The sequence below is a fragment of the Hypomesus transpacificus genome, chromosome 24 (assembly GCF_021917145.1).
Source record: "Hypomesus transpacificus isolate Combined female chromosome 24, fHypTra1, whole genome shotgun sequence".
Taxonomy (NCBI): domain Eukaryota; kingdom Metazoa; phylum Chordata; class Actinopteri; order Osmeriformes; family Osmeridae; genus Hypomesus; species Hypomesus transpacificus.
The window spans coordinates 5,794,133-5,812,952 of NC_061083.1; the positions used below are offsets into that span (position 1 = coordinate 5,794,133).

At 48.3% G+C, this 18,820-nt stretch overlaps 2 protein-coding genes across 2 annotated transcripts; both read right to left on the bottom strand.

Annotated features, from left to right (window-relative positions):
- On the bottom strand, positions 1-3,400 carry LOC124486485 (macrophage-expressed gene 1 protein-like). The gene is made up of 2 exons (XM_047048103.1): positions 2,599-3,400; positions 1-2,146 (listed from the first exon to the last, which is right to left on the bottom strand). The coding sequence occupies exons 1-2, from the start codon at positions 3,106-3,108 to the stop codon at positions 551-553; spliced, it is 2,106 nt and encodes a 701-aa protein (XP_046904059.1). The 5' UTR covers positions 3,109-3,400; the 3' UTR covers positions 1-550.
- Positions 3,401-7,719: 4,319 nt separating this feature from the next.
- Positions 7,720-18,468, bottom strand: LOC124486781 (SWI/SNF-related matrix-associated actin-dependent regulator of chromatin subfamily A containing DEAD/H box 1A-like). Its single transcript, XM_047048593.1, is given in 24 exon segments — positions 7,720-8,894; positions 9,024-9,133; positions 9,799-9,981; positions 10,146-10,264; positions 10,378-10,566; positions 10,903-11,018; positions 11,202-11,319; positions 11,418-11,513; positions 11,652-11,783; positions 12,097-12,232; positions 12,339-12,414; positions 12,530-12,589; positions 12,728-12,827; positions 13,317-13,407; positions 13,539-13,735; positions 14,785-15,161; positions 15,164-15,427; positions 15,531-15,609; positions 15,911-16,009; positions 16,319-16,413; positions 16,685-16,754; positions 16,854-17,001; positions 17,310-17,442; positions 18,006-18,468. Coding segments are annotated over 24 exon segments (3,162 nt in total). The 5' UTR covers positions 18,118-18,468; the 3' UTR covers positions 7,720-8,832.
- Positions 18,469-18,820: the final 352 nt, after the last annotated feature.

An 18,820-nucleotide genomic window follows, 5' to 3' on the forward strand; every position in this document is an offset into this window, starting at 1 on the left:
ATTAAGTTACGGATGTACTAATAAGACAATAACAAACTGTCAGACAGACACAATCATTTTATTTTCAGACCTCAAAGAGAAGCAAACAATCACTGAATAAAATTAAATTCATTAATTGTTCAAACTAAAGAAATTTGGGATCCACTGCAGTACAGAGTATAGGATACATGAAACAGTTATATTTTATTAGAGAGCAGGACACTATTTTTGTCTTACGTATTATTTGTAGTTACAGCCACTGATACCATTCTCTAGATTTTGCAGTAACATATAAAAAGTGTCAAAATGTGCATCTCCCATTACAAAAAGATACCTGACTTAATTACATAGTAGTAAATTGTAGATTATCAAGTTTATATAAATGTGCTTTTCATATTTCTTAGATATTTCTTAGCTGACAGGAAAGGGATAGATCTTGTGTATATAAGTTTAGTTTTGTACTCACACCTTCTTAACCATTAACATACTAATCTATGGTCTAGCACAGTGATTATGTAGAGTATTATTGCCATTAATCCTCCTCATTAATCTGAACGTCATTGTTTAACTCTTATAGCTCAATTAACCTCTCTGGCTCTGGAAGCCCCCTCCTCCTCCTCCAAACCAGCACCACCCCAACAACCACCAGAACCACCAGAACGATGACTCCGAAGGCCACGCCAAACTTCTGTCCCCCTGACGGCTGGTCTGACTCAGGGCTGAACATCCTGATCATTTCCTGGACCTCCTGTGGTTTGACCATCTTCCACAACTTGGTCTGTCCAGCTCTGACCCAGGCTTGGCCTCCGTCGGTCATCACCACCACTGTGTTGGTGGCCGACATGCTGACCAGTGGAGGACGGGTGAAGGGTGGCAGACGGACTGGCAGCAGCTGCCTACCTGTGAACAGACCAGACTGGACACAGTAGAGGATCTGACAGCCGTCGCTGACGGTAGCGAGGTGCTGGCTGAACTGGGGAGGGCAGCGAGGCTGGCCCCCAGCCAGGGGGTTGGTGGACTCGCAGCTGAACAGACCGCCGAAGGGCACGGAGAACCGGGAGCCAGTCTCGTAGTCGTTACTCACACAAATCATCAGGCCGCCGTAAAACATCTTCAGTGGGATGAAGTTTGGAGGGCAGCTCTTGGATTTGGTTAAAGGATTCTGGAGGGAGGGGCCGTAGAGCCCCCCAAAGAGATAACTTGATTCAATTGGGATTGTCTCGTTGGAGGAGCACCAGTAGGTTTGGATTTGAGCAGATCGGACATGGTACTCATCTCCACAGTTTTTATCACAGCAATCGAAGAAAAGCCAACATCTACGGCAGGAAGGACGGCAGACATACTGTCTGTACTCAGAGCGTAGCAGGGTGGGTTGGTAGGGTGGGCGGCAGGAATAGTTCCCTGTATCTGGGTTCTTCTGGTCCCAGGCCTGACATATCGGGTCTGCATCAGGGGTGAGCTTGGTACACTGCTGGAACACACCTCCGAAACTGATGTTGGTGGCAGGGCCATCACAGGATCCATCGTCTACGTTGGCCTGGAAGTTGAAGTTCTGTGAATCTGCTTTCACACATCCTGGGTAGGTGTTGATGGCGTAGTAGCGTCCTATGGCCTGGCTCACCGACAGCGCCAGCTTGCCGACGATGGGGCGTGGAAGGTCAGGGAAGGTGTTGTGGTTTATGAAGTGGTGAAGCGGCAGGCCTGACCGGTCGATGGCCACCAGGTTGTTTGAGGTGCTCTCCTGCCACTTCTGCAGGGTGATGCCAGGGTAGAAGGGCACTCCTCCGTGGCTCTCTATGATCGAGTAGGTGACGTTGTCCTGGTAACCCTTGGTTTCTGACGTCTCATGGGCGTCTTTGCTGCTGATGTTAAAGTTCACCTTGTTGAAGAAGTTGATGCCTGCGGATGCCGTGATGGAGGACTTGTCTGTTTTACCGTCAGACACATAAGAGGATCGCAGGTAGTCCTCCTGCACTAAAGAGGCCCCTGCATCAACACTGGTGATCACATGGGTGCCAAAGTCCAGGACCATCCTCTCAGAGAGGTAGGTTGCCAATCGAATCTGTTTGTCCACGATGGCGTCTGCAATTTCCTCCGCTTGCTGTGTGAAACGGGAGTCCAAGGTGAAGTCAGGATTCGCTTTGACGGTGTAGAGGAAGTTGCGTACCTGGGGAGGAAATGGTTAAACTGGGTTATTTAGTCTGTGGTTTGGCTGTCAGTAAGCAAAGCCATCTTGATAAAGAACTTTTTCTTTTTTCAAAATTAAAGGTAGACCAGACATATCTGTTCGTAGCGTTTACACAGACATGCTGTTAATAATCCTCTCCTTAGAAACAGCTCGCAGCTGTCCGACAGAGACAGTTTACAAGCTGATATAGCATCTTTTGGAAGTATCACTTTCTTTGTCAAATTTACTTTAAAACAAAACATATTAATGTCATATATTTTTACTGATGCTATATATTAATGATGTTTTACAATATATTTACATAAATCCAGATATAAACCCTTTGAAAGCACCTGTCCTTGTTTCGGGAATTCCTTCCTAGACACAACTTAATCGCTAGCAGCTTTAGATCTTAATTTCTCAAAAGTAGGACCAGTAGAGGTGTAACTCACCTGAACTCTGGTGGTGAGCGAGGGATCTCTGACTTGGTGGGTCTTCATCCTCTGGTTCTCGGTGGAAAACTTTGCGTTTAAGACAGAGAAGAAAGAGATGTCTGCGTTGATGGACGAAGATGTGGAGCCTTTCTGATCCAGCCAGGAACTGATGATCTCAGAGTTGGTCTCCACTCGCGTCACCTTCTGGGGGATGACGAAGACCTCGTCTGGGACGAGGTAGAGGCCATCCTCCGTGGTGAGGCACAGGGAGAAGCTGAGGTTCATGACCCGGCCCATGTCCACATTCCTCAGGTTGTCCCAGCCCCCTCCAGGCAGCACCTCCAGGGCCGGAAGTGACTTGGCGGCGGAGCGGCACTTGTTGAGGCCGCTGTTTGGGCGGCTGAGGGGGTGAGAGCAGCAGAAGTAGAGCAGGGAGAGACCTAGCAGGGCGACTGCTCTAAGGGCCATGGCTGTGTCTTGTGGCAGGGTGGGGAGAAGCTCTCTGAGAGGGGGAAGGTTTGATTTCATAAAAACATTCAGAACATCACAAGGTTGCCTATAACTTGTTTGGTCAGAAACTGGGAGCAAGTTTGTGAGAGTTTAAATACTAGTTTGCATGTTTTCATTGAGGTATCAAATTAAACCTTACCAGTCAAGTAGAAAGAACTGGTGGGAAGTACCTGCACGGTCATTTGAAGCTTTCTGTTGCTAGGGTGACAGTAACACGGTAGTGTGTTTACGTTAACTGTGCGTTGCGGTAACTAACAGACTCAGTACAAAAGGTTATTGTGTAAATATAAACGTAAATAGTCCTTTGATTTAATGGAAAACCCACTGTTGCCCTGCCACAGTGGGAGGCAGAGTGTATGGTGCTAGCTGCAACTACACAAGAGTATACTGAGTACAAAGTATTGATAGATGTCAGCACCTAAGGTCTATGAGGATAATCAAGGTGTTAGCGTTCACAAAATCTCCTGGAAGCAGAGCTGTAACCATGCCGACAAAGTATTATTTCGTAAAGTCAACTGTGAATGATGGTAGTGTTGAGATATCCTAATGTGCGCTCTCATCAGACCCTTGTTATTCTCTGTACATGACGGAAGACTGGGATCTAAACAGTTTATCTTGCTCAAGGTGACCTAACCTCAACAGGTGTACTTTACCACAGAACGTAAATCTGTCCACTCCCTCACGCCAGTAAGCATTGTCTTAGCTTATTATTCATAAGAAGCATTGCAGCTGTTAGATTCTTCCCAGTCCTTATCTAATCTTGAACGTTGATAATAAGTGAATGCCTTTTGTCTGCATGTGGTGTATTCAGGGTGTACACACTTAAAGCTATTGTGGAAGAAATGGGAGTACCTGTTATTCACTAATAACATAGTCATGGGATACTAGTTAGTATTGTCTCATGTGCGTTTTCTATTGGTAAGAATTGAGTGCGTCTAGACTTATTGTGGGGCTTAATAGATGTCCAGGGTTAGGAGAGAGTGTTGGGTAAACGTCCCTTGTCATGGCTACGGGGAGAGTTTCACCTATGATCTCCCTGTGCCCTGAGAGTGGTCATGGTCTGGGAGTTGTGAATCTCCTGCTTTATGAATGTTGTAACACCATTACTGCCTGACTGACACTATCTTTGTTTAATTTTGTGTGCCTAATAAAGATGGTGTTGTGTTGTCATTTACTGTCAGAGGTGTAGTTCTCTTTCCCAATCTCCAGATTGGTAATACTTGTGGAAAGTTTCATGCTTTGTTTGCAACAGTTTTTGACACCAGCAAGGTCAGATTGAGCCAGACTTGAGGTTAAGACAAAGAGGAACATTTCTTGGGCGTTCCACTATTTGCTATGGGGCGTACCCATATTTAGGTGGTTCTTGAACAGTTGTTCGTTTCAGCCTGTATAACCACTTGCTCAAATATTTCCAACAACGCCCCATCTCATTTTCTGTATATAAAGACCAGCATTCAGATGTAGATTTTCAAGCAGACTCGATTTCTGTCTCGTCTCTCATCAAAACGGCTCTCATCCTGTCAGCATTCATCAGAATAAACTCCTCATCATGAAACTCCTGGCTCCAGTTGTCATGCTGCTGGTGCTCTGCCCCATGGCTACGACAAAAGTTGTGACATCTTTTACCAATGGGTGTCCACAGTTTTTTGTCAGAAACACTCCAACTGTGCTGACTGGGGGACATTACAAACAAATCTGCCAAACGCAAAATGGTAAACAAGAATATGCCACTCTGTATGACACCAAGAACAAGATTCCTGTTTATTCTGCCTATAAGTTTATTCAGCCAGTGACATGTATTAGGAAGGGATCTTGGTACATTGAACCTCAGGTGAGTTTTCCACCATGTGTAATTTCCTCTTATATTAATCTATAATTATTATAATGTATCATTTGTTAAGATAGTAACAAGCAAGTTATTACCGTTACTCACTTCCATACTCATTAAGGATTATCACAAACAAACAACAAATCACATAATTTTGAACTATAATCTAGTTCAGGTAAATACAGCAATTCAACGTTTCTTGAATGTAATTTCTAATCGTCTTGTTTTGATCATATCTGATTTATGTTCTCATCTCTTCTCCAGCTTGATAATCAGAACCTTCCTGATCAAATGGCAACTGAGGTCACGGTAACAAACCCCCCTCGGGGCAAAAATCAGGCTCTTAACGGAGACTACGTGGGCGCTAAGTATGATAGAGGACATCTAGCACCTGTTGCACACCAGAATACGCAGGCGTGTGTAGACGCCACATTTACCCTCACCAACGCTGCTCCACAGAACCCTTCTTTCAACAGGGGCCAGTGGAGGGTTACGGAGAAGAAGGTTGCAGACAATTTGAAAAAGAACTGCATCGCAAAACGTTATACGGCCTTTATTGTCACAGGAGTGGTTCCAGGGAATGTGCCGATTGGAAAAGGGGTAAACATTCCTAGTTATTTCTGGAGCGCCTACTGTTGCATCGACAACAATAACATAAATAAACTCTCTGGGGGGTTCTATGGGCAAAACATAAATCAGCCAGTAACAAGTGTCACAGTACAAGCTCTTGAAACATTTCTCAGCCAACAATATAATACTGGTTTCCAAGTGTTTCCAGGCATCTGTTGAGAAGGCAACATTTGGAAATCCATGGCTCGTTAGCTGCTTCAGCACATTTACATTTACATTTAGTAATTTAGCAGACGCTCTAATCTAGAGCGACTACAGGGTACAGGGACATTCTCCCCGAGGCAAGTAGGGTGAAGTGCCTTGCCCAAGGACACAACGTCATGTGCACCGACCGGGAATCGAACTGGCAACCTTCAGACTACTAGCCCAACTCCCTCACCGCTCAGCCACCTGACTCCCACCTGTATGTCACTCTCGTTAGCTGCATGCTTCACCTGTATCTAACTCTTGTTAGCTGCATGCTTTAGCACACCTGTGTCTAACTCTCGTTAGCTGCATGCTTTAGCACACCTGTATCTAACGCTCTTTAGCTGCATGCTTTAGCACAACTGTATCTAGCGCTCTTTAGCTGCATGCTTTAGCACAACTGTATCTAACGCTCTTTAGCTGCATGCTTTAGCACACCTGTATCTAACGCTCGTTAGCTGCATGCTTTAGGACACCTGTATCTAATGCTCTTTAGCTGCATGCTTTAGCACACCTGTGTCTAACTCTCGTTAGCTGCATGCTTTAGCACACCTGTGTCTAACTCTCGTTAGCTGCATGCTTTAGCACACCTGTATCTAACGCTCGTTAGCTGCATGCTTTAGCACACCTTTGTCTAACTCTCGTTAGCTGCATGCTTTAGCACACCTGTATCGCATGATCTCATTGCCAGTTCCCTCGTCTATATATTTGTTAGTAGTTAAGGAAGTTGCCTAATTGTGACAGAAACACACTTTTATTAAAACCTCTGCTCAGGTGTAAAATAGAAAGATAATCAGATGTCATTGTTTAACCGACGACGCTTTGCAGGATAAAATGTTAAACAGGGTTGGAAATAAACACATTCTGTGACTTATTTGAATGCTCCATTTCATCTATCCACTCAATTTTCTTAGTTATGGGGGCTCCAAAGGAGGTTAGCGGGTTATTTTGAGGTTAGCGGGGTAACTTCAGGTTTAACCGTGGGTTACAACAGTGGTTACAACAGTGGTTCACTTCTTACCAGGCTATGATCGCCAATGTAACTTATACTCCACACATAACCTCTTCGGGAAAACAGATCAACACATATTCCAGACAAGCCTAATTGTTTCCTCGTTCTTAAGATACTGCAACCTTGGTGTGCATGAGGCTGAGGGGAGGAGTATTCAGAGTCCAAAAACAGTTTATTTCCCTAACGAGTATCTTTATAACATATATAACCAACCAATGTCCTCCTACAACAGAGACTGATTACAGCACCAAAAGCCTTGTACTCACTGAACTTAACATTTGCAAGTTAGCCCGTTTACCTGTTTGAACCATGTTTTATATGTGTTCTATATTTTCTCCCAAGACCGTTGTCCCACTGCTTTGCAGCTGAAAGTCTTACACACCTGAAGCATTTAAAGAACACGTTCATTTAATGGAATACACAATTGTAAATATAGTCAGACCTACTTGTGCCTTAATGATGAGGCAGTGACACTACTTACTGATGAGGCAGTGACACCACTACTTAATGATGATGCCGTGACACTACTTACTGATGAGGTAGTGACACTGCTTACTGATGAGTCAGTGACACTACTTACTGATGAGGCAGTGACACTACTTAATGATGAGGCCGTGACACTACTTAATGACGAGGCAGTGACACTACTTAATGATGAGGCAGTGACACTATGGCATATCAACTCCACACAGTTGAAAATGTTTCATCATCTATCCTTCCTGCATTTGGCAACAGCAAAAGTGTAGCATTTTGGTACGTACACATAAAAATTGTCTCTGGTAGACCGTGTTTGTGATTTGTCATATAGAAACAAACACCTGCTGTTAGACTTTGTGCAGACAGCTAAGCATCAGGAATCCTGTTGAACCTGATGAAATGTCATTTTCATGGGTACTCGAGAAAGACAATGTATATTCCATGTTTTTTTTTTACTTTTGTTGACAAAAGGATCACACCCAATAAATACTGAAAATTTTATTATTAGTATTGGCAAACCTGTCGATGTTACAACAGGGACATACAAAAAATACAAACAAATAAGTAACTGTTTGGAAACAACAAGGTTTTACAGTACGACACATCAGTCACAATTCACAAACGAAAAACTGCTCTGAACTCTTCCCCCCCCTGCAGGATGCAACTGTCATTACAAGGGGTGCCCAGTTCTCCCAATCAGCACCAGCACAACCTCATCCTCTGCCACTGTGAACTTCAGAAGAAACTGAATTGGTCAAATCCACATGTTAATAACCAAAAGCGCAGCAATGTTGCTAGGCCCCATGCAGTCCCCTTCAGATCTTCACGGGCGCGTTCAGGCCGAAGGCGACTGGTCGGCGGACGTGTTTGTGGGCTGGGGTTTCGCGCGGTCACCGCGCCGACGGGTTTGCGGATTGCAAAAAAAACGAGAGTGGTTTGCAGTGGTTCCCGGCTTGGTTCCCCCCAAAGGCCTCAGTCATTGGTCGATTCGCCCTCCCCCCTCGATCAAGCCGATTGGTAGGTTTGTGCAGCTGGACCGACACGGCTGGGGGTTAAGGCTGCTTGATATTCCCCTCCACACCACTAGATGGCGCTGTGGCCATGTGAAGGCATCAACGCTCCACCCCAGCTCTGTGCACGAGGACGGGTCAGAAGGGAGCCGGATAGACCCCCAACCTCGTTCCAAAAAGATGACTATGATAAAGACTGATTTTAAATGCTATTAGTTCCTCACTGGTTGTTGAAAGGTCCTTACAGGCAGTTGGGTTCAGATCCGTACAGTCTGACCAGTAGTTCTGAGGATAAGTACTGTGTTCAAGTATGTATGAAGACCAGGAGAGGGCTCCTAACCTAGCTCCCCTCACCTGTGAGGACTGTCTTTAGACTCACCTGTGAAGACTGGTCTTTAGATTTGAGTGTGTGTGTGTGTGTGTGAGAGAGTGGATTTGGAAGAGATTAGTGGGGTCATGTATGTGTGCAAGTGAGATTGGTGAGGTTTGGTGCGTGTGTGAGAGACTGACGGGTTAATGAGTGTGTGTGTGTGGGGAGGTAATGAGTGTGTGTGTGTGTGTGTGTGTGTGTGTGTGTGGGGAGACAGACTCCAGCAGTGTCACAGACCGAGTGAAGCCTTCAGCAGAGAGGCCAGGTCTTCTGGGATGCTGCCCTCATCTCCTGGAGAGAGAACAGAGACATGAGTGAGTGAGTGAGTGTGTGTGTTTGTGTGTGCGCGCTTGTCTGTGTGTGTGTGTGCGCTTGTCTGTGTGTGTGTGTGCGCTTGTCTGTGTGTGTGTGTGTCCTCACCCTCCTCCGCAGCGGTCATGTCCTGCTCCAGTTTGAGTTTCCTCTGTCCCAGCGTCAGCATGCAGTCCTCAATACTGTCCTTACTGATGAGCTTGATCACCTTCACCGTCCTGGACACGGAAAGAGAGGGGGGGATGGTTAGGGACTGCCACGATAACCCCATCCAACCCTAACCTTACTCTACATGCCACTTAACCCTCACACTACCTCCTTAATCTGGCCCTCCCCCCCTCCAGATACCTCCTTAATCTGGCCCTCCCCCCCTCCAGATACCTCCTTGGTCTGGCCCACCCCCCCTCCAGATATCTCTTGGTCTGGCCCACCCCCCCCCTCCAGATACCTACTTGGTCTGGCCCACCCCCCCTCCAGATACCTACTTGGTCTGGCCCACCCCCCCCTCCAGATACCTACTTGGTCTGGCCTACCCCCCCTCCAGATACCTACTTGGTCTGGCCCACCCCCCCTCCAGATACCTACTTGGTCTGGCCCACCCCCCCTCCAGGTACCTACTTGGTCTGGCCCACCCCCCTCCAGATACCTTCTTGGTCTGGCCCACCCCCCCCCTCCAGATACCTACTTGGTCTGGCCCACCCCCCCTCCAGATACCTACTTGGTCTGGCCCACCCCCCCCTCCAGATACCTACTTGGTCTGGCCCACCCCCCCTCCAGATACCTACTTTGTCTGGCCCACCGCCCTCCAGATACCTACTTGGTCTGGCCCACCCCCCCTCCAGATACCTACTTGGTCTGGCCCACCCCCCCTCCAGATACCTACTTGGTCTGGCCCACGCGGTGGCAGCGGTCCTCCGCCTGCTTGTCGTTGTAGGGGTTGCAGTCGATGTCGTGCAGGATGACTACGTTGGCAGAGGTCAGGTTGATGCCCAGTCCCCCCGCCCGCGTCGACAGCAGGAACACGAAGATCTCCGGGTCGGTGTTGTAATCATCGATCAGAACGATTCTGGAGGAGGGGAGGGAGAGCCGTATTGGTGTAATGCAGTGTAGATTGAGGTATAGCATAGCACAGAGTAGCATAGCACAAAGTAGCATAGCGTAGCATAGCGTAGCATAGCACAGCGTAGCATAGCATAGAGTAGCATTGCACAGAGTAGCAGAGCATCTCACCTGTCAGCTATGGGCGTGGACCCGTCCAGTCTGACGTAGCGATGCTTCAAGTGTTTCAGCAGGATCTCAACAATGTCCAGCATCATGGTGAACTGGCTGAAGAGCACCACCCGGTCTCCCTGGAACACACACACACACACACACAGGCTTCACTTGAATATCATGACTTACATAGCAGGTCTAAATGTGGCAAAGCTACACCCACAGCAGTAGGTTCCCTCCCTCCCCTCACCTTCTCCATGATGGAAGCCAGCAGCTGGGTGAGCAGACGGAACTTTCCAGAGTCCAGCAGGGTATCTGTGTCCAGCTGGTAGGAGCTGAGAGTGGAGTACTGCTGACAGAGACGGTGCAGCTCAAAGTCAGACATCACCTCCATGTCCTCCTGGATCAGGGACGCGTCCGCGTCAAAGTGGCTCGGCTCCTTGAGGGGGGGGACAAAAGAAAGACATTTTACATTTAGTCATTTAGCAGACACTCTTATCCAGAGTGACTTACAGGAAGTACAGGGACATTCTCCCCGAGGCAAGTAGGGTAAAGTGCCTTGCCCAAGGACACAACGTCATTTTTTCACTGCCAGGAATCGAACCGGCAACCTTCTCATTACTAGCCTGATTCCCTAACCGCTCAGCAGGAGCAGGGAGAGGAGGAGCAGGAGAAGAGAGAACAGGAGAAGGAGCAGGAATAGGAGGAGGGAGAGGAGAAGGAGCAGGAGAAGGAGGAGCAGTAGAGGAGAAGGCGCAGGAGGAGGATTCCCCACCTTCAGCATGAGCTTGCTCATGCAGCGGAGCTTCTCTGAGGTGTAGTACTGTCTGTGCAGCAGGGGGTGGTTAGCCATCTTCCTCAGCTGCATCATCACGTTACACAGCTCCCGCTCTGGGGGGGGGGGGGGGGGGGGGGGGGGGAGAGAGAGAGGATGTCAGGAAGGTCGATTATCTTTCCATCTTGCCTGGAATAGCATCAATTTTATGTCTGTATACATCATATACTCTCTCCGGTGATTGTAATAACATAGTATAGTTACTCTCTCCGGTGATAGTAATAACATAGTATAGTTACTTTCTCCTGTGACGGAGCGTTTCAGTTTGGTCACCAGGTCCTGGTAGAGCTGCTGCTGTTTCTCACTCATGGAGCAGAACTCCACCTTCTCCACCTTGGCTGGCAGCTGCTGCAGAACCTGAACACACACACAGTTTATCCCAGCAGCTCCTCGTCAGGCAGAGAGAGACGTTCTCCTGGGGTGAGCAGGTCTCTCCTGGGGTGAGCAGGTCTCACCTGGCTTTTGACGCGTCGCAGTATGAAGGGCTTCATGATGAGTTTAGCCTGAGTGATGCGGTCTCTCTGGAACCTGCTCTGCTCCTCGAAGGGTTTCTGAAGACATGATCATGATCATCATGATCATCATCATGATCATCATCAACATCATCATCGCAGAGTTTATCACATACGGTTTTAGCTACCATGGAGAACATGAGGAACATCAGCCAGGACCTGTGTGGTTCTACGTACCATGGAGAACATCTTGGCGATCTGCGAGGTGGAGCTGGAGAACATGTTGGGCATGATGAAGTTCAGCAGAGACATGAGCTCCTGAAGGTTGTTCTGCATGGGAGTTCCTGTCAGGAGAAGACGATGCTCTGCCTGAAGGAGGGGGGGAGGGAGGGAGGGGAAGAGGAGGAAAGGAGAGAGGGAGAGGATGGGGGGAGGGAGGAAAGGAGAGAGGGAGAGGATGGGGGGAGGGAGGGAGGAAAGGAGAGAGGGAGAGGATGGGGGAGGGAGGGATGATAGGGGGGGAAAAGGTAAGACGGAGGGCGTTTGGTGGAGAGGGAGGGAGAGAAGGAAAGACAGAGAGAGAAGAGAAAGAAGACAGAGAGAGAGCCAGAGTTAGACACTGATAACCCCACAGTGAGGCGAGGCTGTAGTGTCCTTTTCCTCCACAGGAGGGCGCACTAACATTGATGGCCATGAGGTGGCGGTAGCGAAGAGAGTTCATGTTCTTCAGCATGTGGCCCTCGTCGAACACAGCGTACTCCAGCTTCAGCTTCCGGAACAGGCTACGGTCGCTGTCGTTGCCGATGGCGAGGTTGTAACTATGGAGACGGGACAGACGTGATTCAGGTAGCGGGGGTGCTTGGCGACCTGGGTGCCATGACAACAGAGAGGCTAGGAGGTGAGCGAGTGTGTGAGAGAACTCACGTTGACACGATGACGTTGAACTCCACCTGGTCGTTCAGAATGTCGTGTCGTAGGTACCTCCGGTCCTCCACGGACCCTACTCACACGCACACACATTAGCTACCTGAGAGAGAGAGAGAGAGAGAGAGAGAGAGAGAGAGAGAGAGAGAGAGAGAGAGAGAGAGAGAGCGAGCGAGCGAGCGAGCACTCACCATAGTAAACCAACACCTTCAGACTGGGACACCACAGCTTCAGCTCACGAACCCAGTTATCTGGAGACAGGGGGACAGAGGACACAGGAGAAAGTGTTGAAAGGAGCAGATCTTAGAGCTTCCACAGCTGTACACCTGTCGAGGTGTGTCTGGGTGGAGCAGGGGAGGAGGGTGGAGGAGAGGAAGAGGGAAGCTTACCCAAGGTGGAGGAGGGGACAGTGATGAGGTGAGGACCATGGAGGCCATCCTGGTGGAGCTGGGCCAGGAAGGCGATGGCCTGGATAGTCTTACCCAGACCCTGGAGGAGGGTGAGGGAGGGAGAGGGAGAGGGAGAGGGAGAGGGAGAGGGAGAGGGAGAGGGAGAGGGAGAGAGAGAGAGAGAGAGAGAGAGAGAGAGAGATGAACATCTGTTGGATCTGGCCGCAACATAACACAAAGTATCAGGAATTCATCATTGTATGCTGGTGATGAAATGATATCACACCTTCTATTGATGCTAAGATAACAAATCTCTCTCGCTGATTCCTACACACACACACACCTGCGTCCTTGATCAACAGGGAATGGCAAGCAGGAACAGCTGTAGGAGCTAGCGTAGCATTTTATGCTTGGCAGCTGAGGTTGGGGTGACTGTGCACTGTCCCTGCTAAATACAGGCCGTTCCTCGACTCTGACCTCCGAACTGTTAGAACTGTGCCCCTCTGATCCTCCACCTTCTGCTCTCTACGTGTACCGTTTGTCCATCGCTGGATGGATGAAGGCTGAATTAATGTAAATGTAAACAAACCATTTCGTCAGCCAAGATGCCGCTCAGCTTGTGCTGATGTAGGAGGAGGAGCCACTTCAGACCAATCAGCTGGTAGGGCTTCAACTGCAACCTGAAAACAACCAATCAGAATGGACCATCAATCGTCACCGGAAGACACTTGAGTTCAGAGTTTAATTTACGTGTTTGTGTGTAGTTTCTCACGTGTATGTGTGTATACGTGTGTGTGTGCGGTGGACTCACTGGCTGTTGAGGATAGCAGGCTGTTTGAGGGAGGCCGGCTCCTTGTTCATGACCTGTGTGACCCCCCGCACCATCTTGCTGGAGATGCTCTCACACCGGGACATGAGGCCCAACACCACGGTCCTCTCCTTCAGAACCACCTTGCACCCCTGCAGCAAGTCCTGGGACAGGCCTTGTTCTCTCTGGAACACCTCTGACTGGGGGAGAGAGGGAGAGACACATTTGACTCATGACGTTCACAGTGTTTGAACCCAGTTGCCCTGGGACCCATATACCCCCCTTCCTCCCTCCAGCCAGACATTCATCCAGCATCTGCAGGTGTGTTCTACCAGAGACACCGACAGTTTTAAACACTGGAACCAGCTCCAACTGATGACAATCAGCCCTGCGGAGGATGAAAGAACACAAGCCTAACAAACACAAGATGACGAACCTAACAAGCACAAGTCTCTCTCTCTCTGCAGAGCAAACACTCAGAACACGAGCCTAACAAACACAAGATGACGAACCTAACAAGCACAAGTCTCTCTCTCTCTGCAGAGCAAACACTCAGAACACGAGCCTAACAAACACAAGATGACAAACCTAACAAGCACAAGTCTCTCTCTCTCTGCAGAGCAAACACTCAGATCAAACAGGACCGCAGGTGTCCTCGAGGCTGCAGGACAAACCGCCGTGCGGAGAAAGAGTCGTGACAGGAGACAGAGACAAAAGACACACTCTCCCGTCCCAGACGTCTAACACTGCAGACACCTGGAGACGCCCTGGAGAATGTGTGTGTGTGTGTGTGTGTGTGTTGGGTGTGTGTGTGTGTGTGTGTGTTGGGTGTGTGTGTGTTGGGTGTGTGTGTGTGTTGGGTGTGTGTGTGTGTTGGGTGTGTGTGTGTGTGTGTGTGTTGGGTGTGTGTGTGTGTGTTGGGTGTGTGTGTGTGTGTGTGTGTTGGGTGTGTTTGGACAGGTGGATGCTGTGAGGAAGGGAACAGCCAATCACTGAGCGGTTTTTACTTGCACCTTTTTAAAAGGTGTTAAGATCTCTTCCAAGGTAAACAGAGGATGGTACTAGGAAGACAGTTGGTAAGAAGTCTAGATTGCGAAAGAGAAGGGGTTTAACATATCCTGCCGGCTCTACCTAGTGAAAATATTTGTACCTAAAATCTAAAAACCCTATTTAAAACATTCAAACATCCAATTAACCATTTAAACAACCATTTAACCCATCGACAAACCAATCAGCAGCTCTGTCCTACCAGGCTCTGCCAGCTGTCGTAGGGTCTGAGCTCCACTATCTTCTGGGCCTTCTTAACGGAACAGCCGGAGATGAGCGACAGCTCATCCACCGACGCCTCCCGGAAGAAGCGCAGGATCTGGCTCTTCACCGACGACTCACCGCCGCCCTGCCCCCCCCTCCTCTCCTCCTCCTCCTCCTCCGAGCCTGACTCCAGCTCGTCCTCCGAGCCCTCAAACTCGCTGCTCTGTGTCTCCTCCTCGTCGTCCGAGCTGGCGGCTCGCTCGTCCGACGCCCGGGCCTTCCTCTTCCTCTCCACCGCCTCCTTCTTCGCCACGCTCGTGGCGCTGGCAAACTTTGACAGTTTCTGGGTGACTGAGGAGGAGGAAGAGGGTTTCTTGAGGGTGCAGAAGACACTGGTGCGGACGTCAGCCACGTTGAGAGAAGAGAGTTGCCGCTGGTTTGGTTCTCCTTTCTGGAGTCTTTGCTGTTTCTAGACTCTCTGGTGTCTCGGTTGCCATCTTTGCTGTTCCTAGACTCTCTGGTGTCCCTTCTGTTGGACTCTCTGTGGTCTCTGACTCGGTCTCTAGACTCCCTGGTGTCTCTAGGCTCGTGCCTCTTGTCTGGTTTCTTCTCCTTGACTTCAGGGGAGCTGAAACTGGACTCTGGGAGACAGGAAGAAGAAATCAACCCAACACTTAAATGTAATGATAAATGCACATGGGGGTTATTTTTTCAAATGCATACGAGGCTTAGATGTTCCCTCACCTTGATCGGAGAACATACGCAGAACCTCCAAGGCGTCGTCATAGTTCCACCCGTGTTCTTGCAGAACCGCCCTGAGCTCCTGCAAAGGAATGTGGGTAGAATGTTTTGAACAAAAACAGTTTACAACCTGCCTTAGTCTCGCACAACCGGAAAGATCCAAACATTACTAAGAACCTTATCCTGGTTACACACACACACACCTCCTTATCCTGGTTACACACACACACACCTCCTTATCCTGGTTACACACACACACACACACACCTCCTTATCCTGGTTACACACACACCTCCTTATCCTGGTTACACACACACACCTCCTTATCCTGGTTACACACACACACACACACCTCCTTATCCTGGTTACACACACACACACACCTCCTTATCCTGGTCTTGAAATTTTCTCTGAAGCTTCCGGACCATCGCTTCCTGTTTCTCAAAGCTAGGCTCCTCCCCTTCCTGTTCCGAGTCCTCCTCCTGGATCACACAAGGAAACGGACACAATAACAGACAGAAAAACTGAGTTAACTGCATCTGGTTTGGTCTGAGGGATCACAGTGACAGACAGCGTGTCGAGAGATCCCTTCAGCTGACGCTTTCATCCAAAGCAACACAGAAACAGTGCATACACAAAGTACAGAAGATCAAGGATAAGAAGAGCGCACAGTTCTGACAGTGTTTTGGTGGACAGTCAAGGACCGGGTCTGTATTTACGAAGCACGTAGCGCAGGCAGGCTAACGCACTGAGGATTACAGTCTCTGCATGACGGTAAACGTTGAGCTCACCACTGACGGCCTCCTTTTCTTGGCGGGTTGGACTACATCACTGTCCTGAGAACTACAAGACCCATCCTGCTTCCTCTTCCTGTTGGAATCTAGATCTGAAAAACGGCGCGAGGCGGAGATATTAGCTGAGTAATCACACCTGAAGGAGACACTTTGATTCGACCGATTCTTGGAACATGGCTACACTTTACAGTAACGTTACAATCAACTACCATGTAGTTACACAGCAACACTTTGCACCAAGGTTACATTAACTACCATGAAAAACACTGCAACACGTCCCTGCTTCAAGAGGGCCTCAGAATGCAAGTGTTTTTGTTACAAACACAAAGTTTAATTTGAATAAGCGTTAAAGGTTAATTCTACCTTCCTTGTCTCCATGTTGCATGAGGCACAATGCCACAGCCCCCTCCAAAGTGCTTGTGCTCTGAACAACCTGCAGGGCCAAAGGTCAAAGTCACAAACAAGAAGGTGGACACGTCCCATTACGGATGAGGGTTTCTGGATTAGAACGTGGCCCAGATGTGGCACTGACCTCCAAGAGCTCTTCTCTGAGTATCTGAGGAAACATGTCTAGCAGTCGGGTCACTCTCTCCTCCACCTCCTCCTCCACCTCCTTGTCTCCACCATCGTCGGGGGTCCTCTCCCCCCTTTTCTCCCTCTTTATTGTCTTCACTGGCTCTCTGACAGGACAGAGATACATACATGTTGTGTGTATGTTTTTGATATGTGCGTTGAGAGAGAGAGAAACAGACAGAGAGAGAGAGAGAAACAGAGAGAGTACCAAAAATAAAACAAGACCATGTGGTGAACCTGACAGAAGTATGGAAAATCTTGTGAGGGTTGCCACCAATTAGCTAGCATTTTAGAATTTACTTCGTACTGTGACAGGCCACGCTAGCACTTGAGCTGCCGGTTAACTACCGTAACTACCACACAATGCAGCTACAGAGAAACGTCAGCAGAGTGACCACATCTTGACTGTACTTACTTAATCTGTCTTATAGGTTTATTAATGTCTGCTTCATCCTCGGTGTCACTGTTGGAGTCGTCGACGAACATGACTCCCTTTCCTCGACATTTAACGGACTGGGTCTTGGACGCCACAGACACGCGAGCAGCAACTGAGGAGGGGGGGGGAGAGATTATACAGTTAACGTTTCTACCGTCGCTATGGCACAACCAACACGGCCGTGATAAATATTTGTAAACTTGCTGGTTAGCAAAACACGACAGCATTTTAGGAAAGGAGGGGTTAGGTCATATTTACACCTCCAACTTTAGGCAGGTACATGACTGTGAGGCAGAATTCTTATTCAAAACGGGTCAAACAACTAGTCAGAGAGGCCGGGGCTGTGTTAGCAAGCTAGCCAACAACTGTCGCCTGATAATGGGCTACTACTAGCTCTTGTACTGTACAGTTGGCTAGGAAGCAGCCTTCTTTGATGGCGAGGAAGCTAATGGAATGGCAATAGGGTTAGCATAGCTAATGTTAGTGTTCCATCACTATCTTTGGCAAGCCAATTGGACATCATACAATTATGGTTTGATACGGTACTTTCACAGGTTTGTGAAACGACAGTCCCCTGGCTACTGTAGTGGAATGACAGATGGCCTTGACTAGCAAGATAGGCTTGCTAACGACGTTACCTGTCGCTAGTTAGCTAGCTAGCCCCCTATTTGCTACCTGGTTTATTCTCTTTCTCTGACTCCGGACTTATGGAACCGTTGTGCTTGTCTTGGTTCGGCGTCGAAGCTTTTTTGTCAAAACGGAATCTGTCCAAATTTAAGAAACTCATTTTCAGGCGACTGAGGTGGTTCGGCTAGCAAGTTAGCTGCTTGCAGCTGCAGTCAGCCTTTTTCTTTGTCTCGTTGGCGTTGTAGTCGCAGATCTGCTATTTATCCAGCTTCTTCTGCCGGCCGCTCTGATGATGGGGCTGACAGGGTGTTAGGACGAAGACGGGGAAATGTTGTGGTTCATCCTACTCTTGGTGAATTGTCAGCGCAAACTAATTTAATGAATACTGTTAAAACAGATCAACAATCAAAACTCGTATTAATTTTGTCTAATAGTCTGATGCTAATGCCCGCTATTTTGATAAACTACACAGGTATTTTTCCCGCGAACTGACACTCTCTAGCACAAGTGACGCCGTACTTAACATCGCTGTCTATTGGACGATGGATTGGCGGATGGACCAATAGAAAAAGGAAACACTGAAAAAAGACCGGTGTTTCTCTCTACTGGAGCACCGAAGTTGCGTAACTGTAGCCGTAGATGGTGCGACGGAATTAATCAATGAATTTGTGATGATTCCCATTGATTATAGTAGAAAAGACTAACTCATTATGCGCGTTTGAAACGGTGCCCTCTCCTATAGTTACTTTCCCATCAAAGAGAAACATACAAATACTTTGTGTGCCGGTAAAGGTTAAACAATAAACATAATTTACTAGCCTTTTATGGATGTAAATTGCTTTTATGACAAGGACCCGCTAGAT

Excerpts from the sequence above, each read along its gene's own strand:
- LOC124486485 (XM_047048103.1), bottom strand. The coding sequence starts at position 3,108 with ATGAAATCAAACCTTCCCCCTCTCAGAGAGCTTCTCCCCACCCTGCCA. Across the intron at positions 2,147-2,598 it reads CGCTCACCACCAGAGTTCAG|GTACGCAACTTCCTCTACAC; the intron begins GTGAGTTACACC and ends TTTCCTCCCCAG.